General features: G+C 42.9%; 2 protein-coding genes across 2 annotated transcripts; one reads left to right on the top strand and one right to left on the bottom strand.

Annotated features, from left to right (window-relative positions):
* The first annotated feature begins 13,629 nt into the window (after positions 1–13,629).
* On the top strand, positions 13,630–17,737 carry LOC311142821 (protein phosphatase 1 regulatory subunit 14B-like). The gene is made up of 4 exons (XM_084178514.1): positions 13,630–14,126; positions 15,519–15,602; positions 15,808–15,840; positions 16,063–17,737. The coding sequence occupies exons 1-4, from the start codon at positions 13,932–13,934 to the stop codon at positions 16,147–16,149; spliced, it is 399 nt and encodes a 132-aa protein (XP_084034640.1). The 5' UTR covers positions 13,630–13,931; the 3' UTR covers positions 16,150–17,737.
* Positions 17,738–17,993: 256 nt separating this feature from the next.
* Positions 17,994–20,709, bottom strand: LOC311142820 (peptidyl-prolyl cis-trans isomerase FKBP2-like). Its single transcript, XM_084178513.1, has 6 exons — positions 20,607–20,709; positions 19,607–19,764; positions 19,310–19,422; positions 19,060–19,106; positions 18,810–18,845; positions 17,994–18,676 (listed from the first exon to the last, which is right to left on the bottom strand). Exons 2-6 carry the CDS (start codon positions 19,760–19,762, stop codon positions 18,615–18,617), a joined length of 414 nt encoding a protein of 137 aa, XP_084034639.1. The 5' UTR covers positions 19,763–19,764; positions 20,607–20,709; the 3' UTR covers positions 17,994–18,614.
* Between the last annotated feature and the right edge of the window lie 1,206 nt (positions 20,710–21,915).

The following is a 21,915-nucleotide window of genomic DNA, read 5'->3' as shown; positions in this document are numbered from 1 at the left end:
GAACACTAACATTTTAATTCAGTCTCAGAGTTATCAAGCACGAATCTGAGTCAGGTCGGAAGTCATAGTCTGACTCAAGTCACAAATCTATATTTTTGCGCCTTAGGTGTGACTCAAGTCTGAGACTCAAGTCCACAACTCTGGTAGCGTGTAACTCAAATCAACTGTGGGGATAGTAAGTCTGCCTCTACTGAATGCCTGTGTCTCTCAAATAAGTTCCTGGAGGCCACAGAGCTGGCTTGCTTTAAAAAGCAAACCAAAGTCAAGGTTATGCCAATCAAGCCACAGAACGCGTCAATTTGGGCAATTGTGACTCTGTTGGAGTGAAACCATGGCACCTGTGTACCATGCAGCACCTGGCATGATTCCCTCTTCATCAGTTGGTATTTTCCCCTATTACCCAGTCCATGCTAGTTACTATGGTGTCTCATCAGTGGAATGCTATTTTATGATCTCTCTCTTATCTATGAGAGTAGCAATGAATGTAAATCATTTAGATGCTGGACCTGCTGCAGCCAGATGTCAAATGTCACAGCTCAATTGTTATTCCAGACAGTTTTCAGTATCAAGAGTTGGTTTGACACCAAGCACAGCACAGGAGGGTAAAGATCACAATTCAATTTCAAGAGCATGTATAGTCAATATGAACAATCAATATACTACTAGCTAGCACAGCAATGCATGTATTATTCATTCTGATCTATTGGATACTACACTTAAATCACAGAAAAACACAACTTCACAGTGCATCCTTCATATCTATGTTGTTGATATTGTCCTTAATCAGATTTGTTTTGGGACATCACCAGAAATACTGTAGGAAAGGGGTATGCGGCACCCCTGAGAGTGGGGTTTCCTGCTCTGTAGCTTCAAAAGGATTTCTCTGGTCACTAGGTAGCAACAAAAGTTTATGTGCTTACATTTCAAAGTGTGTATCATACATTTATTCATATACTTGTAGCAAATACAGGCAATATAAAGTGCGCACCTCTGCATGTATTTTTAGTTCTTCTTGTTGCTAGGCGACCTCTCAAAGAGTCATTGTCTTTCTGTCATTGCGTTGTCTGGTATCAGTGCAGTGAGGTAGGCGTGTTCGTTGTAATTTCCATTTAAGGTAATTCTCCTCGTCTCTCTCTCTCTGACTCACTGCATATAGAGTAAATGAGCTATTGTGAAGCAGTTCATCTTTTTCAAACAAAAATAGGTATCTCTTCATTTTTGGTTAGGAATGTCATATTGTTGGAATGCAGAGAGAGGGACCCCAGGAATAGACTCCGAGAGCCTGAACCCAGAGAGAGAGAGAGAAAGAGAGAGAGAGAGCTCAGGAATAGACTCGGAGAGCCTGAACCCAGAAAGAGAGAGAGGGAGCTCAAGAATAGACTTGGAGAGCCTGAACCCAGAGAGAGAAAGAGAACTCAGGAATAGAGTAGGAGAGCTTGAACCCAGGGGCGGATGCCCAAGGATAGAGTCATGATAGAACCCCCATGAGGAATGTTTAGCAGCACAACTACTACATGATATAATGGCATATTTATTTATATGATGCAAGTGCAACTTCCTATGTAAAGAGTATTTTGAGAGATGCACTGTTTGTGTTGTGCTCTGCATTATATTAGTATGGTGCTATGCTTTGAACTCTTTCAGTTGATATTGATATATTTGGCTGGCCAGTTTGTCTTTTCAGCAATCCTATGATAATCTGGCCTTTTATGAAATACTATTTTACAGAAATTCCTATTCATCACCCAGTGGTGGACTCAACTAAAACATTTAGTAATTGTTATGTCGTTTAGGAAAGTTCAATCTGGAAGGCTGGTCTGAATGCTCGTTTAACTTCATCCAGTAAGCAGAACATAATTCAATTTGTTTCCTATTCTACGGGCATAGTGGGAAGGAATACAAGCTAACATCTTGTTTATTCTCCTCTTTCCTATTAGCCATGTGCGGAATGTCATTCACCTATTTACCTTATAGCCCATAAGCACGGCACAATTATGCACATTCCGCACGCTTCCTGTTTAACATATGGGCTCACTCTTGCAATTATCACCTTCCTCTCGCTCAACCAATGGGTGTAAATCTTGGAATGTATTTATATGTCAACTTACCCTCATTTTCTCACTAGCTGTTTTTCAGCAAACGTTTTTGACAACCATCCACCTCCCCACCACCACCAGCTATAATAACCTTAAGGCCCGTCATTGGAACTCATTGGAACTCCTTTCCCCCATTTTTTTTATGCCAGCAGCCCCGCATAGTGCTACATGCCATCACATAATTTGGGTCCTCAGAGATGAGGCCATTCCCCTAACTATTTAATAACATGTCATATAATATTCCGTCTTTGTTGTTCAGTTAAGCCTGTACTGATTTAACTACTATGGTCTTGTATTCTTGTCTATGAGGGCCCTATTAGGACGTGAGATAAATTGATATAACTAACGTTTGAATTCAATCCGTATCGCGGAAGAGCCGCAGAAACATTTCAAGGTAATCCGATTGAGCCGACATATGCAGCATTTAGCGTGAACGCAGTCTCAGTGAACGCAGGACATTGCCTTCACATTTCAATTGAGCTATAAATCAAATCAAATCACATTTTATTGGTCACATACACATATTTAGCAGACGTTATTGCGGGTGTAGCGAAATGCTTGTGTTCCTAGCTCCAATAGTGCAGTAGTATCTAACAATTCACAACAATACACACAAATCTAAAATTAAAAGAATGGAATTAAGAAATATGTAAATATTAGGACGAGCAATGTACAGTAGAAAATAATACAGTATATACACATGAAATGAGTAAACCCAGTATGTAAACATTATTAAAGTGACTAGTGTTCCATTATTAAAGTGACCAGTGATTCCATGTCTATGTATATGGGGCAGCAGCCTCTAAGGTGCAGGGTTGAGTAACCAGGTGGTCGCCGGCTAGTAATGGCTATTTAACAGTCTGATGACCTTGAGATAGAAGCTGTTTTTCAGTCTCTCTGTCCCAGCTTTGATGCACCTGTACTGACCTCGCCTTCTGGATGGTAGCGGGGTGAACAGGCAGTGGCTCAGGTGGTTGATGTCCTTGATTATCTTTTTGGCCTTCCTGTGATATCGGGTGCTGTAGGTGTCCTGGAGGGCAGGCAGTGTGCCCCTGGCGATGCGTTGGGCAGACCGCACCACCCTCTGGAGAGCCCTGCGGTTCGGGCGGTGCAGTTGCCGTACCAGGCGGTGATACATAGTCTATTACGCAGCTCTTCCGCGATACCTCTGCGATACGGATTGAATCCAGCCCTAAGTTTATATTTTATTGACTTAAGTCCATGTTAAGTCTACTTATCTTAAGTCTGAATTGGGCCCTGGGTGCATATACTTCCCAACAAAGAGTGAGTGAGTGAGTGAGTGAGTGAGTGAGTGAGTGAGTGAGTGAGTGAGTGAGTGAGTGAGTGAGTGAGTGAGTGAGTGAGTGAGTGAGTGAGTGAGAGTGAGTGATGAGAGAGTTAGTGTGTGTTATGCAACTCCAATATTCATGAATATTTATAACATTTATCTCAGTCCTGCGAATTGGACCAAATAAAACACATTTACGAAGGGTTAGCTAAATGAATAAAAAAAAGAAGTGATTTAGTCCTGACTCTAGATGCGATATAAAAAGGTCCAAAAAAGCAGAAACTACGTTTTAATGAAAAGAACATGCATGCATGAATGAATGAATGAATGGGGAGCCATGATATTGCTTTCTAAGATCCAGTGTTACAGGAATGTCTGACAGATGGTTTCCGACCCAAACGTATTCCCCAAACAGGAGAACTGCACAGCAGTGCAAAACAGTCATTAGAGAAACAAAGGGAGGGAAAGAGAAAGGAAGAAGACAAAAATGTCTGAAGTGCAGAAAGGGCTAACAGATCGAGCTGCCGTAAATACCCCTATTAATTCAATTACTTCAGAACACTATAGCAGAGAATTGTCAAAACATTACTATAAAGACGTCCGACTGGGCCAGGGTGATAGGGGAATAATTGTAGATGATATTAGTGGAGATACTGTAACTACTCTAATAGTGACTGAGCTATTAGACAATACTGTACTGTGGAAGATGTGATATACTGTACTACAGTACGTCATAGCCTATGGCTTTCAATGTCTCTAAACACAAATGTGCCGAAGGGAAAGTCCAAATGAACAGCAGTCTGTCTCGTTGATTTCCCTAGCCACTGACCAGGAAACAGTCTGGGTTAGCATGAATGACAGTCTGGGTTAGCATGCTTGTTGGAGATCAGTAGAGATGAACAGTCTGGGTTAGCATGAACAACACACTTGTTGATGATCAGTAGAGATAAACAGTCTGGGTTAGCATGAATAACACACTTGTTGGTGATCGGTAGAGATTAACTGTACTATAGTACTCAAAATACACTCAGTGGCCAGTTTAGTACTGGGTAGGACTCCCCTTTGCCTCCAGAACAACCTAAATTCTTCTGGGCATGGAAATGTTGCTCAATTGGCATCAAGAGACCTAATGTGTGCCACGAAAACATTACCCACACCATTACACCACCAGCCTGCACCGTTGACACCAGGCAGGGTGAGGCCATGGACTCATGTTGCTAATGCCAAACCCTGACTCTGCCATCAGCATGACACAACAGGAACCGGGATTCGTCAGACCAGGCAATGTTTTCCACTCCTCAATTGTCCAGTGTTGGTGATCACGTGCCCACTGGGGCCGCTTCTTCTTGTTTTTAGCTGATAGGAGTGGAAGCCGGTGTGGTCGTCTGCTGCAATGGCCGTCTGCTGCAATGGCCAATCCGTGACAACGACTGACTAGTTGTGCGTTACGAGATGTCGTTCTGCATACCGCTGCACCGTTATTTGCCTATTTGTGGCCCACTGACAATACTGCCACAACCACCAGTCCAGTGGGAATATTGCATCTCTTGTCTATCTGGATCTCTGCTAACGTAACATTATTTTATGCGTTTTTTGTCCTGTCTTTTCATCTATTCTTGTGTGGAAACTGTGTGTGTCAGTCCCAGACTCAAATATATATTGATATTGATGCGATGATGGAGAGCTCCGGCACATTAACTACCAGAGCTGGACAAGAGCTTGAACTCAGACGTATGGCTGGTAGTTAATAATGTATTTGAGCTGAATCACATTCTCAGCATATTACTGTTCTGCTTCACCCAAAGGAAAATAAGCATTTTCTCAGTGATGGCTAAGCGCCTTTGGACTGTCAAGTGAGCCTTCTCGCGGCTACCTTTGCATGGGAGATCACCCATCCTCCCTCCCTCTCTGAGCGTGCAGTGTACCCATCCCCAACACTGGCGTATCTAATCCACATAGATCCTCACCACCCAATTGGATTCATTTTCAGTAGATGCCTTCCCAGCATTTGTGTTTAGGATTAGTATTGTTATGCAACACTTTCTTTTAGTCTTTAAAAGAAGTCTGGAAAAGCCCCCTCATCAGCACCTGCAAATCAAACAAATACCTCAAATCAAACTTCCTGGTTCTTACCTGTAGTTTGAGTGGATTCTGTAAGGATTAGTTACCAAAATCTGCTCTTAGTTCTACTGTTTAATGTGACCCTCCATCTAGGTATGTAGCTTTCCTATCCAACCCATCCATGGCTAAAGTTTTAAGATGTGTGTTATTGTCACTGCATTCCACAGAAAAGTTCCATCACCAGTTCTGCATAATCTACACCTGTACAAACGACAAGAACAATGTCATGATGTGTACAGTATGTTTATGCTTTGTTGAGCTCCTTCAGTTACAATAACAGAATCTGCCAGAGGGAGCTAAATAAGATGAAAACATTATGATACGGTGACCTGAGCCAAGCTCTGTTATTGCCAGCTGTATTTTCACCTGCAACGCAGTGACAACCACATCCACTGTAAATTCACTGTCATCCATCACAGTTGCCACGGCAGCAATTCATGCGTGACTCAAGGGTCAGCGGATCACTTGCACAGAGTGGTTATTGGAAATTGATTCCATTCTGTACAATTACGGTTGTCATGTTTCATGTTTTATTTAAACTGTAGGTGTTAGTCATCTGACACAAGAAGGGCACACTTTTTGCTACACTGACATTATCATTTTGTTCAGTGTCACGAATGAAAACAATTTAATATAATTACTTATATAATTGGAACATGGATATTGCAGTGGGAACATGAGTCTGTTTTGTTTAGTAAAAATAGCATGTACCCGCTACATATACAGTAATATCAAAATCAAGAGTACAGTAATATACAGTAATACAGTAATATCTGTCTGTTCCTCATCAACACAGATTATTCTCTTTCAAAAGTGGATGTCAGTAGATGCACAGAGCTTTTGAATTATGTTCAGAACCATGACAAATACAAGATAATTTCCACATGAGCAAAATTGTGATTTATTATCTCTAACATCCCACAGAGAGAACATGGCAGAGTTTCAGAGGGTATAGGTACAAATATATTAGAATTTCTCAGAACAAACTTGGTTGTTTTGGACAATGAGTCACATGGTGAATCTTGTTAGTCATCATCATAGTGCCACCTCCAAGAGTGAGGATGAATCAGACACAGAGAAAACCAACCCAAAGACATGGCTAATGTAATCCCACTTGGTTAACCATGATATTTTCTTTCCCTTTTTCTCCCCAATTTCGTGATATCCAATTGGTAGTTACAGTCTTGTCCCATCGCTGCAACTCCTGTATGGACTCGGGATAGGCGAAGGTCGAGAGTCCTCCGAAACACGATCCTGCCAAGCCGCACTGCCTCTTGACACACTGCTCGCTTAACCCGGAAGCCAGCCGCACCAATGTGTCGGAGGAAACGCCGTACAACTGGCGACCATGTCAGTGTGCATGCGCCCGGCCCGCCACAGGAATCGATAGAGCGTGATGGGACAAGGACATTCCGGCCGGCCAAACCCTAACCCGGACGACGTTGGGCCAATTGTGCGCCGCCTCATTGGTCTCCCGGTCGCGGCCGGCTGCGACACAGCTCAGGATCAAACCCGGGTCTGTAGTGACGCCTCAAGCACTGAGATGCAGTGCCTTAGACCGCTGTGCCACTTGGGAGGCCTTGGTTAACCATGATACACAGCTATGCTATGTTTCACCACTTGAGCCAATGTTTTCCATTTCAGTAATAATTTGAATATTGGTGAGTTGGTTGCCATAGAGCACACATTATTCAGGTAAGACGAGAAACAATGTCTAGTTCTCCCAAGGTGTCTGGTGCCTAAAACAAGTTGAAATGCCCTGCTAGAGTTCCCACATACTTTTATATATATAGTGTATGATGATCATAAAGTATGTGGACACCCCTTTAAATTAGTGGATTCCGCTATTTCAGCCACACCCGTTGCTGACAGGTGTATAAGATTGAGCACACAGCCATGCAACCTCCATAGACAAACATTGGCAGTAGAATGGCCATCCTGAAGAGCTCAGTGACGTTCAACGTAGCGCCGTCATAGGATGCCACCTTTCCAACAAGTCAGTTCGTCAAATTTCCGCCCTGCTAAGGCTGCCCCGGTCAACTGTAAGTGCTGCTATTGTGAAGTGGAAATTTGTAGGAGCAACAGTGGCTCAGCCTTGAAGTGGTAGACCACACAAGCTCACAGAATGGGACCGCCGAGTGCTGAAGCATGTAGAGCGTAAAAATCGTCTGTCCTTGGTTGCAACACTCACTACCAAGTTCCAAACTGCCTCTGGAAGCAATGTCAGCACAAAAACTGTTAGTCGGGAGCTTCATGAAATCAAATCAAATTTTATTGGCCACATGCGCCGAATACAACAGGTGCAGACATTACAGTGAAATGCTTACTTACAGCCCTTAACCAACAGTGCATTTATTTTTAATAAAAAGTAAAATAAAACAACAACAAAAAAGTGTTGAGAAAAAAAGAGCAGAAGTAAAATAAAATAACAGTAGGGGGGCTATATATACAGGGGGGTACCGGTGCAGAGTCAATGTGCGGGGGCACCGGCTAGTTGAGGTAGTTGAAGTAATATGTACATGTGGGTAGAGTTAAAGTGACTATGCATAAATAATTAACAGAGTAGCAGCAGCGTAAAAAGATGGGGTGGGGGGGCAGTGCAAATAGTCCGGGTAGCCATGATTAGCTGTTCAGGAGTCTTATGGCTTGGGGGTAGAAGCTGTTGAGAAGTCTTTTGGACCTAGACTTGGCACTCCGAGAACAGTCTATGACTAGGGTGGCTGGAGTCTTTGACAATTTTGAGGGCCTTCCCCTGACACCGCCTGGTATAGAGGTCCTGGATGGCAGGAAGCTTGGCCCCAGTGATGTACTGGGCCGTACGCACTACCCTCTGTAGTGCCTTGCGGTCGGAGGCCAAGCAGTTGCCATACCAGGCGGTGATGCAACCAGTCAGGATGCTCTCGATGGTGCAGCTGTATAATTTTTTGAGGATCTGAGGACCCATGCCGAATCTTTTCAGTCTCCTGAGGGGGAATAGGCTTTAATAATAATAATAATAATAATAATAATAATAATAGCTTTGTCGTGCCCTCTTCATGACTGTCTTGGTGTGTTTGGACCATGATAGTTCGTTGGTGATGTGGACACCAAGGAACTTGAAGCTCTCAACCTGTTCCACTACAGCCCCGTCGATGAGAATGGGGGCGTGCTCAGTCCTCTTTTTTTTCCTGTAGTCCACAATCATCTCCTTTGTCTTGGTCACGTTGAGGGAGAGGTTGTTATCCTGGCACCACACGGCCAGGTCTCTGACCTCCTCCCTATAGGCTGTCTCATCGTTGTTGGTGATCAGGCCTACCACTGTTGTGTCGTCGGCAAACTTAATGATGGTGTTGGAGTCATGCCTGGCCATGCAGTCGTGGGTGAACAGGGAGTACAGGAGGGGACTGAGCACGCACCCCTGAGGGGCCCCCGTGTTGAGGATCAGTGTGGCAGATGTGTTGTTACCTACCCTTACCACCTGGGGGCGGCCCGTCAGGAAGTCCAGGATCCAGTTGCAGAGGGAGGTGTTTAGTCCCAGGATCCTTAGCTTAGTGATGAGCTTTGAGGGCACTATGGTGTTGAATGCTGAGCTGTAGTCAATGAATAGCATTCTCACGTAGGTGTTCCTCTTGTCCAGGTGGGAAAGGGCAGTGTGGAGTGCAATAGAGATTGCATCATCTGTGGATCTGTTGGGGCGGTATGCAAATTGGAGTGGGTCTAGGGTTTCTGGGATAATGGTGTTGATGTGAGCCATGACCAGCCTTTCAAAGCACTTCATGGCTACAGACGTCAGTGCTATGGGTCAGTAGTCATTTAGGCAGGTTATCTTAGTGTCCTTGGGCACGGGGACTATGGTGGTCTGCTTGAAACATGTTGGTATTACAGACTCAGTCAGGGATATGTTGAAAATGTCAGTGAAGTCACTTGCCAGTTGGTCAGCACATGCTCGGAGTACACGTCCTGGTAATCCGTCTGGCCCTGCGGCCTTGTGAATGTTGACCTGCTTAAAAGTCTTACTCACATCGGCTACGGAGAGCGTGATCACATAGTCATCCAGAACAGCTGGTGCTCTCATGCATGCTTCAGTGTTGCTTGCCTCGAAGCGAGCATAGAGGTGGTTTAGCTCGTCTGGTAGGCTTGTGTCACTGGGAAGCTCACGGCTGTGCTTCCCTTTGTAGTCTGTAATAGTTTTCAAGCCCTGCCACATCCGACGAGCGTCAGAGCCGGTGTAGTACGATTCAATCTTAGTCCTGTATTGACTCTTTGCCTGTTTGATGGTTCGTCGGAGGGCATAGCGGGATTTCTTATAAGCGTCCGGGTTAGAGTCCCGCTCCTTGAAAGCGGCAGCTCTACCCTTTAGCTCAGTGCGGATGTTTCCTGTAATCCATGGCTTCTGGTTGGGGTATGTACGTACGGTCACTGTGGGGACGACATCATCGATGCACTTATTGATGAAGCCAGTGACTGATGTGGTGTACTCTTCAATGCTATCTGAAGAATCCCGGAACATGTTCCAGTCTGTGCTAGCAAAACAGTCCTGTAGCTTAGCATCTGCGTCATCTGACCACTTTTTTATTAACCGAGTCACTGGTGCTTCCTGCTTTAGTTTTTGCTTATAAGCAGGAATCAGGAGGATAGAGTTATGGTCAGATTTGCCAAATGGAGGGCGAGGGAGAGCTTTGTATGCGTCTCTGTGTGTGGAGTAAAGGTGGTCTAGAGTTTTTTTTCCCTCTGGTTGCACATTTAACATGCTGGTAGAAATTAGGTAGAACGGATTTAAGTTTCCCTGCATTAAAGTCCCCGGCCACTAGGAGCGCTGCCTCTGGATGAGCGTTCTCCTGTTGATTTATGGCCTTATACAACTCATTCAGTGCAATCTTAATGCCAGCATTGGTTTGTGGTGGTAAATAGACAGCTATGAAAAATATAGATGAAAACTCTCTTGGTAAATAGTGTGGTCTACAGCTTATCATAACATACTCTACTTCATGCGAGCAAAACCTCGAGACTTCCTTAGTATTTGATTTTGTGCACCAGCTGTTGTTTACAAATATACACAGACCGCCACCCCTTGTCTTACTGGAGTCAGCCGTTCTATCTTGCCGATGTAGCGTATAGCCCGCTAGCTGTATGTTATCCATGTCGTCGTTCAGCCACGACTCGGTGAAACATAAGATATTACAGTTTTTAATGTCCCGTTTGTAGGATAACCGTAATCTTAGGTCATCCAATTTATTTTCCAATGATTGAAGATTGGCTAATAGGATTGATGGGAGCGGCAGTTTACTCGCTCGCCGTCGGATCCTTACAAGGCACCCCGACCTACGTCCACGATATCTCCGTCTCTTCCTCATGCGAATGACAGGGATTTGGGCCTTGTCGGGTGTCTGTAGGATATCCTTCGCGGCTGCCTCGTTGAAGAAAAATTATTCGTCCAATACGAGGTGAGTAATCGCTGTCCTGATCTCCAGAAGCTCTTTTTGGTTATAAGAGACGATGGCAGAAACATTATGTCCAAAATAAATTACAAATAACGCGGAAAAACACACATAATAGTACAATTGGTTAGAGGGCTGTAAAACGGCAGCCATCTTCTCCGGCGCCATTCAAAGATGGGTTTCCATGGCCGAGCAGCCGCACACAAGCCTAAGATCACCATGCGCAATGCCAAGCGTCAGCTGGAGTGGTGTAAAGCTCGCCGCGATTGGACTCTGGAGCAGTAGAAACACATTCTCTGGAGTGATGAATCACGCTTCACCATCTGGCAGTCCGACGGACGAATCTGGGTTTGGCGGATGCCAGGAGAACGCTACCTGCCCCAATGCATAGTGCCAACTGTAAAGTTTGGTGGAGGAGGAATAATGGTCTGGGGCTGTTTTTCATCATTTGGGCTAGGCCCCTTAGTTCCAGTGAAGGGAAATCTTAACGCTACAGCATACAATGACTACCTAGATGATTCTGTGCTTCCAACTTTGTGGCAACAGTTTGGGGAAGGCCCTTTCCTGTTTCAGTATGACAATGCCCCTGTGCACAAAGCGAGCTCCATACAGAAATGGTTTATCGAGAGCGGTGTGGAAGAACTTGACTGGCCTGCATAGAGCCCTGACCTCAACCCCATCGAACACCTTTGGGATGAATTGGAACGCCGACTGTGCCAGGCCTAATCGCCCAACATCAGTGCCCGACCTCACTAACGCTCATGGCTGAATGGAAGCAAGTCCCCGCAGCAAGATTCCAACATCTAGTGGAAAGCCTTCCCAGAAGAGTGGAGGCTGTTATTGCAGCAAAGGGGGGACAAACTCCATATTAATGCCCATGATTTTAGAATAAGATGTTTGACGAGCAGGTGTCCACATACTTCTGGTCATATAGCGTAGCAGTAGCAGCCCTTGAACAGTAAGGCACCACAGCTCCTCACGCCACTTGAACAGTAAGGCACCACAGCTCCTCACGCCACTTGAACAGTAAGGCACCACAGCTCCTCACGCCACTTGAACAGTAAGGCACCACAGCTCCTCACGCTTGTCAGATTATTGGGAATGGAATTTATATTCTGCTTGTTTGTCAGTTTTTTTGTGACTTCAGAGATCAGATAAAAGCTAAGAGCCTTTCTGTCCTGGTACATTTACCCTCAATCCCTTTCCACTCACTTCAGGAAGAGTTAATAGAGTCAAAGAAGTGTATTTTTTATTTTTAGACTTTGCTACATTTTGCTGATTAACTTTTAAAACAACCGAGCCACTCCTGTGAACATCTCATGTATTTTGTATTGGCTTTTCGTAGGACAGTGCAATCTTCACTTTACAAAGATTATTCACATAAAATGGGTAGGGAGGAGGAAGCTGTGCCCTAGAAGAGTGTTTCCCAAACCCGACCCCCCCCCCCCACCACCACCAATCGGGTGCATGTGGGGGTTGGGGGGGACCCAGCCCTAAAGAACCATGCAGCTCTGGGGGGGACCCAGCCCTAGAGAACCATGCAGCTCTGGGGGGGACCCAGCCCTAGAGAACCATGCAGCTCAGGGGGGGACCCAGCCCTAGAGAACCATGCAGCTCTGGGATCACTAATACACAAGGCCACTGAGCCAATGACACGCTGCATTAAGAGGAGGGGTGAAGGGATGAGGCACACTCAAACACTGAACACCCCCAGACTGCAATAAACAGATGAAATTTACAGGTCCTGCTCAGGCACATTCTCAGCTAGGATACCGTAGGCTCCACTATCAACCATCAGCCTGACCGGAGAGTAGAGATGAAATCTTAAGGCTCAACACAGCAGGTGTGCCTTGGCCAAACTTTATCTCAGTAACCGTTTGGACCATGTTTTATTGATATGACATGATGATAGAGGACGTGGCTTGGAACCAAATTTCCAAAGAAGTGTTTTAATCTTATCCAACACTAAACAGTTGACCAAAGCCCATGCATTCCTACCTCCCCTGTTCCATTTAATCTGAATCCTAATATTCCTCTAATACCAGCCTTACCCCCATGGCCTCTGTTCTTGCCTTGCAGGGGTGAAATGACAACACTGTCTACCATTGTGACAGATGAGGTTTTGCTTCCCAGGTAGATAGGAATAATGGTTGCTGTCTGCCCTCTGGTGGTATGCCTACTTTTTTCACAGTGAGCATTCTCACTTCTGTATTGCCTTCTTGTCTTCTTCATAAATTTGACACTGGAATTGTGTTAATAATCCTGCATTTTGTTTTTATATACAAGTATCAAGGTATATGCAATGCATTACATTTTGATTTTTGTCGGCTATAGCCCTTTAAACTCCATCCAGTCTGAATGTTGCAATTATTATGTCTTAATTTCAGAAGAATTACAGACCACTGTTCAATTATAGGCCTATATGTCACTAATATTGCGTGGACTATCCATAAAAAGGTAGAGTAAAGGTGCGTAGTCATTGACATTTGGTACTTGGGATAGTCCAAAATAGAAATATGGGGTATGGGAGTCTGCGACAATGAATTATATAAGAGTTATTAACATGTAATTTATCTATAAGAATTTTGTAGGCTACACAGTACAATAAAATGCACAATGTATTTAACTTGGTATATAACGGCGTGTTAGAATGTACCAAGTGACAAGGCCTAATACCGGATTTGGACTGTTCAACAACCTTGCCTACACCGGTATAGGACTGTACATCCGAAGGAGGGTGAATGCTCTGTATGCTCAAAATGCTTACTTATTTTTCACCTGCCTGTAATCTTTTGTCATCGATAATTGCAATTTAATTAGTGTGAAGCATTTGCGTGAATATTCTAGCCTACGTTATTTTAATGAGTAGTTCAGTCATTGGTGAAATACAATGCAAGTTAGGTCAGAGAGAACAATAGCGTCAACCCGGTATTTAAACTGCTGATAAGAAAGACCAAATAACCCCATCTAAAATCGAACCGGTCTTATCTAGACGGACATAGGACGACTATGGCGACGTTAACAAGCCAGGACTCAACCGCTCAAGCGCGGGTTTATTTCCAAACGCCTCCCGGTACCGAGGACACAGAAGTCGTCCAAAAGCAAGGACGGGTAACCGTGAAATACGATAGAAAAGAGCTGAGGAAGCGACTCAATTTGGAGGAGTGGATAATTGAGCAGTTAACGGATTTATATGACTGTGAGGTAGGCAATGACACATTCTATGATTCATTGTGTACAACAGACTTTTCCCCATGACATAGATTATTACAAAAAAAAATTCAATCTTCAATGATCTCTACTTTGATTGGGATTTATGTAGGCTATAGAATTGCAGTAATATTAAAACCTAGGGCAACACAATAATTCAATAATATAAACAATATTTAGTAGGAATTACAGACAAAATGTAGGGTGTGGCCACATCATTGAAATACTGTACTAAACAATTGAAGAAATTAGGTGTCTGCTCAATTAGTGATGGACAGAATGTGCTGTTCCAATACAAAGTGTGCAGCATTCATTGATAAGTAGGCCTTGGCACTGAGCACTATGGCCACTGCACCTGCAAAGCAATTACAGTACAGCCTCTACTCTGTAGGATTATGATATATGACCACTTTAATGTTACATCATGGTAATGCCAGATTGTCTTCAACAATGGAAATATCATTGACTATGGATAGATATCCCACCCCATCCCCTCTGCTGTTCCATGGAAATGAAGAGGCACATACTGCATGACATGTTTGTGATGTATTCAGCCTGAGCAAGTATGATGTAATCAGTTTCATTAATGACCCCTGGAAACAATAGCTTTTTGTCAACACCCCTCAGAAGAGATATAGGTGTTTTGACACAGTTAACACATGAACTGTTCACATAAAAGGGTTGCAGCAGCACCTATGCATCAGATATGTTATTTGAAACAAAGTGGTCAACATTATAGACTGAGTATTAACATGTAGCACCAGGACATGACACATTATTGCTCTTGTAATGACATTGACCATTACCTATGTCAAATGGTCCTCAAAGAGACCATCTGGGTAAGTAAAGAGCTAATTGGACTAATAATGAGCTTGGCAGGAGCAGAGGGTGGCATATTGTAATTGATCAGCATTTGATTTAGGAAATAGACTCTGGGCCTCAGGCTTGTGCTAGAGTGTGGGGTCTTGAAACTACTCCTTGACCTCGTGAATAGGCTCTTGGGCTGTAGATTATAGTTATGTAAACATCAAAACAATGAACTGGAAACCAGATTTTATTTCTATAGTGATGGCTTCTCCTAAACAGTCATGCTCAATTGAGTAGACAGCAAGGCAGTGGTCAGGAAGTCAGTGCATTGTTATCAGTACACACCACATAGTGGGTTCAGCCCATCCTGTTGTGTTGAGAAGCAGAGGGGGTGGGGGAAGCCAGGGACATTGGGGACCTGTGGAGGATGTTCAGGGGGTGATTAGTTTGATCCTAAGCCTGTCTGATCTATTCACCTGTTTTTTCCCCTCCTCTCCCCCTCCCTGTTGACTTCTCCATTTTCTCTGCTTTTCTGTCTATCACCATCACTCTCTCCCTCCCTCCCTTTGCCTCTCGCAGGAGGAGGAGATTCCGGAGTTGGAGATTGACGTGGATGAGCTGTTGGATATGCCCACTGATGGAGACCGGGCCTCCAGGGTCAAGGTGACCATTAAACCCTAATCAATGTTGACTACACATCCATTATTGTCCTTTTGTATTGAGGGATTGAATCCTAACTTGAGGCTGATCGCAAATCTCCCATTGATATCATTACATGATTTACGCAGAAGTTACCCATGTGGATCTGAAGTTAGGATCTGGCTTTGAATTAGGTTAATTTCCTCTTTCACTTCCTTTTGTTTCGCAGGGTTTGTTGGTTGACTGTTACAAACCTACAGATGTAAGTTCAAAATTCTATCAGATTATTCTCTGCTACGGTTAAGCTTTTGTTTAAACCCAGCATTGGGTCAACTGATCCACTGAAACAAAGTATTAACTGTCTGAAACCAACCTCCCATACATTGTTTTGACCAAGTTTCTAGAAAAATATTGTAATACAGTAACATGCATGATAACAGTTGTTCAGTGTCTCACAAAACGTTCCATTGTTCATTTACTGCAGGACTTTGTCACGACTCTCCTAGAGAAGGTTAAAGGTCTGCAGAAACTCAGCACTCCGCCCAAAAAGAATGAAAAATCTCCTCCTTAGCATCAGAATGACCCCAACCTATTACAACTCAGTTCTACACAGGGACACCCAGCTAGAATCCCTCAGCACCTAGAATCCCTCAGCACCTAGAATCCCTCGGAGTCAACAGGATTAATAGAGGGAAGAGGATCGACCAATCACTTACTGTCTCTTTCTTTGTTTAAACAACTTCTTGTCGATATATAATCATGTTATACATAAACAGTAGTAAGTGATGAGTGTTATAACATAATTAGAAAGTATAGCATTGATAAACTGATTTGTTGACATGGAGGAAGAACATGATAACATTTAACTTGAGCTATACAAGTCACCAGCAAAGCATGACAAAATACATCCATCTTAATGATAGCTCATAGTGAGTCATGACAAGAGGCAACATTATGCAGTCTAACAAATCTAACTCATTGGTTAGTTGATTAGTCAACTTACATTACTGTATGTATAATGACAGCTTGAAATAGTGAACTGTCATTGGTTAGTATTAGCTCGAGCCATGCCATTTTAACTATGAGATTTACAGATCAAGCAAAGTGTTACGGAGAATGGTTTATGTGGGATACGGTAGTTGTCTGTGTAATGATTTCAAGCCGAGCACTATCATTTGTCAAATATATTTTTTGAGGTAGCATGAAGGGCTTTTTAACATTTTACACTGGACTAATTGGGGTGATCGTTATACTTTTATGTGTTATACTTTTGACATGAGCAAGTGTGGACAGTATTCAAATACAAAACACCAGCATGCCACACATTAGGTACTGTAATAACCTCAGTAGCCTACGGGTTTTCAGGGTGCAAATACTGTTATTTCATTTTGGGAGTAATGCATGACTGACTATAAAACATAGGAAAACATTAGCAAATAATGGTTAGGCTCGATTGAAATTCATTACATAAACTATCACTACAGTAAATGCTTTTGAGCCCTACCATAACATACGGTTCAACTGTTTTCCTCTCCACATCCTCCACCCTGGTGCCTGAGACTGTGAGGGGTGGGTCTGTTTCTCTCAGACCTGACCCGAGAGTGTAGAAAGGCCTTCGCTTTGTATAGCGTTTCATTTGTTTCTCAAACCAAATATACCTATATCATTCATCGCTGCGAAAGGGATTGGAAAGGCCTTAGAAGACAACAGTGATGATTGTATTGACTATTGTGGATAAAGCAATGTCTTTGAGATGTATGACATTTAGTCCTGGAGTGTAGCCATGTACAATAATCTGGTTTCCATTGTATCCGAGAAGTTTCCTGGATATGCCAATCAACCGTGTATACCATATGACTATCATAACCGTATGTATACCTTACAACCATCATTCCTTAATCTTTTGGACCCCATTGTGATGTTATTTTGGGCAGACTTAACTACCAGATTCAGTGTATCACCTTGAAGACTGAATCAAACCATAAACTGGGTTGCTGCATAAACTTTGAGTGTATCTGCTGGAGGTAGGTGACTGTATTATCTGTGGTGTGTGTGTGTTCAAGATGTGATTGCAAGACTGTAGTCATGTAATGTAGCAATACTTACTGGTGCTGTTTGCCAATTTGTTACATTTTTATTAAAATTCAATAAGTGTTTTACCTACTCTGACTTTTGTCTGTACTTCAGATGTTAATGTAAGGGGGGGCGGCGGCAGGTAGCCTAGCGGTTAAGAGTGTTGGGCCAGTAACCGAAAGGTTGTTGGTTCGAATCCCTGAGCAGGCTAGGTGAAAAATCTGCCGACGTGCCCTTGAGCAAGGCACTTAACCCTAATTGCTCCTGTAAGTAAGATAGTCTGCTAAATGACAAATGTAAAGGTACTGTAGCTAAATATCTTCCGGGGGAAAAAGTCACACGTTGAAAATCCAAATCTTTAATATTTTACTGAAACAAGAACATTGGTCAAGTCTTGTATACCAATGTAGTGAAATTGGAATTCCAAAATGGAAAATCTGTTACAAAGAATCCTTTCAATATAGCCCAAAACCCTATTGAATAGTGCACCATCGCTTATCTTGTGCTACCATATAGCATGTGTGTTATTCAACCTGTTCCTTCAACATGATACGTACCCTGTAAATTACACTTATCAGGCTGGTAAATTACTCCAAATGAGAATGATGATACATTTAAGTCAAAGAGCTAGAGCTGGTCATGGCATAACATTCAGGAAAACATAACACAGGAATGAGGCAAGGAGCAACTTTGAATGCTGAACTAAAAATTATCAAATGTTTAAGGCATTGGAGTTCAAATTCACCAGGGAGTACCACAGTTACATATGATGTTAGTTATAGTTGAATAGTATGTATATTATGCAGGGTCTTCAACTGCTTATAGCACTATACAGTACTCAGTACTATGACTAATGGTAAAGAGAAACGGTCAACCTGTGTGTTGGTCTAGGAGTTATGGTAGGGCACACTGACTTAAAACCAGCACTAACAGGCCGCTTATTTTATTTGAAGTTAATGTTCACTACAAGTCAGACCTCCTCTCGATGCTGAGCAGTTCCACTTCAAAAATGAGAGTGGCACCACCTGTTGGAGAGACAGGGTAGTTACAGCCTAAGATAGTAGAAAGCTCTTCACAATAAAATAATAAGACATGGTTACCTCAGACACTGACTTGTAGAGAAAGTCAGTGGGAGATGTAGAGAATTATCTGAAATACCTGGAATCTTAGGAGGCGCTCCTCTGTCTCCGTATCCTACAAAAGAAGGAATATAAATGGAGAGGTCAGAAAAGTGTGAGGGGTTGGGAAAATGGACTCCAAGGTTTATAGGGCTTTTTATTTTGCATGATAATTGATTGGGTTTATATAACCTACGTTGATAATGCATGCTAGATTTAGTCATCAGTAGAACATGTGGAAGATGTAAGTGACCATTGGAACAGTGTGAAGTATCAGCGTTCAAACTCACCAAGCTCAGAGGGGATGACCAGTTTCCTCTTCTCTCCCTCACACATTCTAAAGAGAGAAAGTGCGATTGATGGATTAAGAACTTCACATGAAGTCAGAAGTCAATTTGTTTTTACACCTTATATCCAAAAGCACATCATTCTATAGTTTTTACACTGTCTGCAAATGTAATACCTCACAAGTCATCCAGTTACATGCATGAGCACACTCAAGTCAACAGGGGGAAAGAAGAAAAGGAAACAGGCACCAACCCGAGCAGGCCCTGGTCCCAGCCTTTGATGACTTGTCCAGTTCCCAGAGTAAAGGTGAAGGGCTGGTTCCTTGGAATGCTGCTGTCAAACTCTGTTCCATCCTCCAGCTTTCCCTGCAGACAAACGCACAGTTATTGACTAAACACACGGTCATTTGTTCAAATGTGTCAATTTCTGATCTCCAATCTATTGTGATGACATTCATTGAATGCGCATTAGATGGAAATAGATGCTGCTTCTAGATATTTTGCTTTTCATTCAGTGTCCAAAAGGAGAAGCATCCTCCTTATTACTCACAGTGTAGTGCATGTTCAGCACATCCCCTTTACGTGACTTGATGGGGCAGTTGTCAACTCTTTTCTTGATGCCAATTTGGAGCTTCTTTTTGTCACCACCACGAACTGCCGGGGCCAAGGACAACAGAGTGACCACAAATAGCAGACACAGCCTCATATCTGGGGAACACGTGAAAGACTTAATGAACGACAAAGTAAGCACAAATCTCATAGGTCGCGATCCCCTAGCCTTGTTCGAACCATCCTGATCTTGTGAGCTTAAATTCTGTTTCGCTGTATCCAGTGTAGCGAAACAAAATGTAAGTTCGCGAGATCAGGATAGTTCATACGAGGCTAGCGTTCCCCTGCTCAGACCTTGTAAGATCTGGCAGGCGTCAGCAACGACTGGACAGTTGAACGCACCCATAGGATTCTATCTGGCTACCTAAGGCAGCTTATTGCCTCGTTCAAAACAACTGGGAACTTGGAAATCTCCGACTTCCGAGCGTTCAAGACAACTGGGAACTCGGAAAAAACTAGTTCCGACAAAGAAATCGTTTTCAACGGTCATCCAACTCGGAAATCTTTCTAAACCTCCGACAAGAAGATCACTGGCGTCATGATTTGACATAATTTATTATTTTATTTTCGATTCTCCACCATAGGATTGTTACACGTCATCATCAATGGGCACATGATTATAGGAAGAATAAAATGGAAGCTGTAGTCAGATCTAATTTTGATAGGCCTATAGCTCCAACAAGTTGGGCAAGTTCTTTTACTTGTCATTATCAAAACACAAACATGTTTAATACAGCAAACTATGGCCCATAATTGTACCGAGCGTATAGATGAATTAGCTCGAGTCCGACGGGGGCAAATCTGTTATCGGTTGTGGCAATTGCTTTAGCTACCCCAACACATGTATTTAGCCTTCATGCATTTCGCTCATAAATATTCGTAACCAATTTCAGATAAAAAAAAAGATGGTTACTTATCAGTTATTTCTCCAAGAAGCTTACCAGCGTTTTAACTGAATTAAACACAGAAGATATTCGGTGTGCTTCAAAATTTTCGGAAGAGGAAATGGAACGACAATGGAATGTCGCGATATGTCTACGCACTGATTTTCTCTCCTGCTATTGGTCGGTTCTCATAGAGCCTGCTGGCAGAGAAAATAGCAGATTTTGAACGTGCCGCCAGGTGGTACCAAAGTGGCGTTCGTGATGGAATGGAAAGCAGACCGCTACATATATTGTAGCTACAGTGTATTAATAACGACAGGAACCCAAACCTTGGAATTATCATTTCACACACACAATTATCTCACACACGCACACACAAACACAGGCTATGTAGCTATGCAGGAATGTTTATAATCTATAGCAGCATATTGATTGAAAGTTATCCTGCACACTTTTCCCCTTCTTAGAGATGAGCCCTCCGTTAAACTGTAATTACTGCATTCTTTTCCAATAAGGTTTTCCATTAGGGTTCATATGACTCAGACATTGTGAGAGAAAGAGCGAGAAAAGAGAGAGCGAGAGATGAAAGGGACAGAGAGGTGAAGAAACCATTATAAAAAGTTGTCGTTGCCATGCCTGCCTCATTCTCTCATTCTACATTCTGACTCCATTCCTCCTCTTGTTACCAATGTACTGTCTTTCCTTATGTCTATCATTACTTATTAAGAAAGAAAGAAAGAAATAAGGCTTCCTAAAATAACACTGAAAAACTGATTACACGTATTTGATATATATACATTCTTAACGTGCAGCAGATTATTTTAATTTAGAAAGGACAGTAACTCCACCACCAAAACAAATGCAGTCCTCCTCAACTCTATGTGAAAATCAGAAAATCCTTGTTTTGACTGTTGGGCTATTAGCATTATTCATATTGTTGTGTATGTGGCCTCTGTTTTTGCAAGAGAGCAGAGAGCTGACATGAGAGACAAGCATTTAATAGACTTGGCTTCAGGCTTCCCTCGGGGGAATCCATTAAGTAACGTATTCATTTCTAAATCAGAAGGATGAAAGGGACAATATCCAGGAAACAGACATAACTCTGTTGTAAACACAGACTTATTGAACTATGTTTAATGCTGTGACAGAGTATTGTACGGCACAGTGGCGAGACAAATCCCATCAAAACAGGTCAAGCTACATGACAGCTGCAAGTATCCCACAGACCAGGGATCACAGTGCATTCGGAAAGTATTCAGACCCCTTGACTTTTTCCACATTTTGTTACGTTACAGCCTTATTCTAATATTGATTAAATTGTTTTTTGGCAGCGATTACAGCCTCGAGTCTTCTTGGGTATGACACT

This window comes from Coregonus lavaretus (genome assembly GCF_964263955.1).
Source record: "Coregonus lavaretus genome assembly, chromosome: 15".
Classification (NCBI taxonomy): Eukaryota; Metazoa; Chordata; class Actinopteri; order Salmoniformes; family Salmonidae; genus Coregonus; species Coregonus lavaretus.
The sequence above is the reverse complement of the archived record's forward strand: the minus strand, read 5'-3'. Positions and strand labels throughout refer to the sequence as shown.

Excerpts from the sequence above, each read along its gene's own strand:
- LOC311142821 (XM_084178514.1), top strand. The coding sequence starts at position 13,932 with ATGGCGACGTTAACAAGCCAGGACTCAACCGCTCAAGCGCGGGTTTAT. Across the intron at positions 14,127-15,518 it reads CGGATTTATATGACTGTGAG|GAGGAGGAGATTCCGGAGTT; the intron begins GTAGGCAATGAC and ends TGCCTCTCGCAG. Across the intron at positions 15,603-15,807 it reads ACCGGGCCTCCAGGGTCAAG|GGTTTGTTGGTTGACTGTTA; the intron begins GTGACCATTAAA and ends TTTGTTTCGCAG.
- LOC311142820 (XM_084178513.1), bottom strand. The coding sequence starts at position 19,762 with ATGAGGCTGTGTCTGCTATTTGTGGTCACTCTGTTGTCCTTGGCCCCG. Across the intron at positions 18,846-19,059 it reads GGTCATCCCCTCTGAGCTTG|GATACGGAGACAGAGGAGCG; the intron begins GTGAGTTTGAAC and ends CTTCTTTTGTAG. Across the intron at positions 18,677-18,809 it reads AGCGCCTCCTAAGATTCCAG|GTGGTGCCACTCTCATTTTT; the intron begins GTATTTCAGATA and ends TCTCTCCAACAG.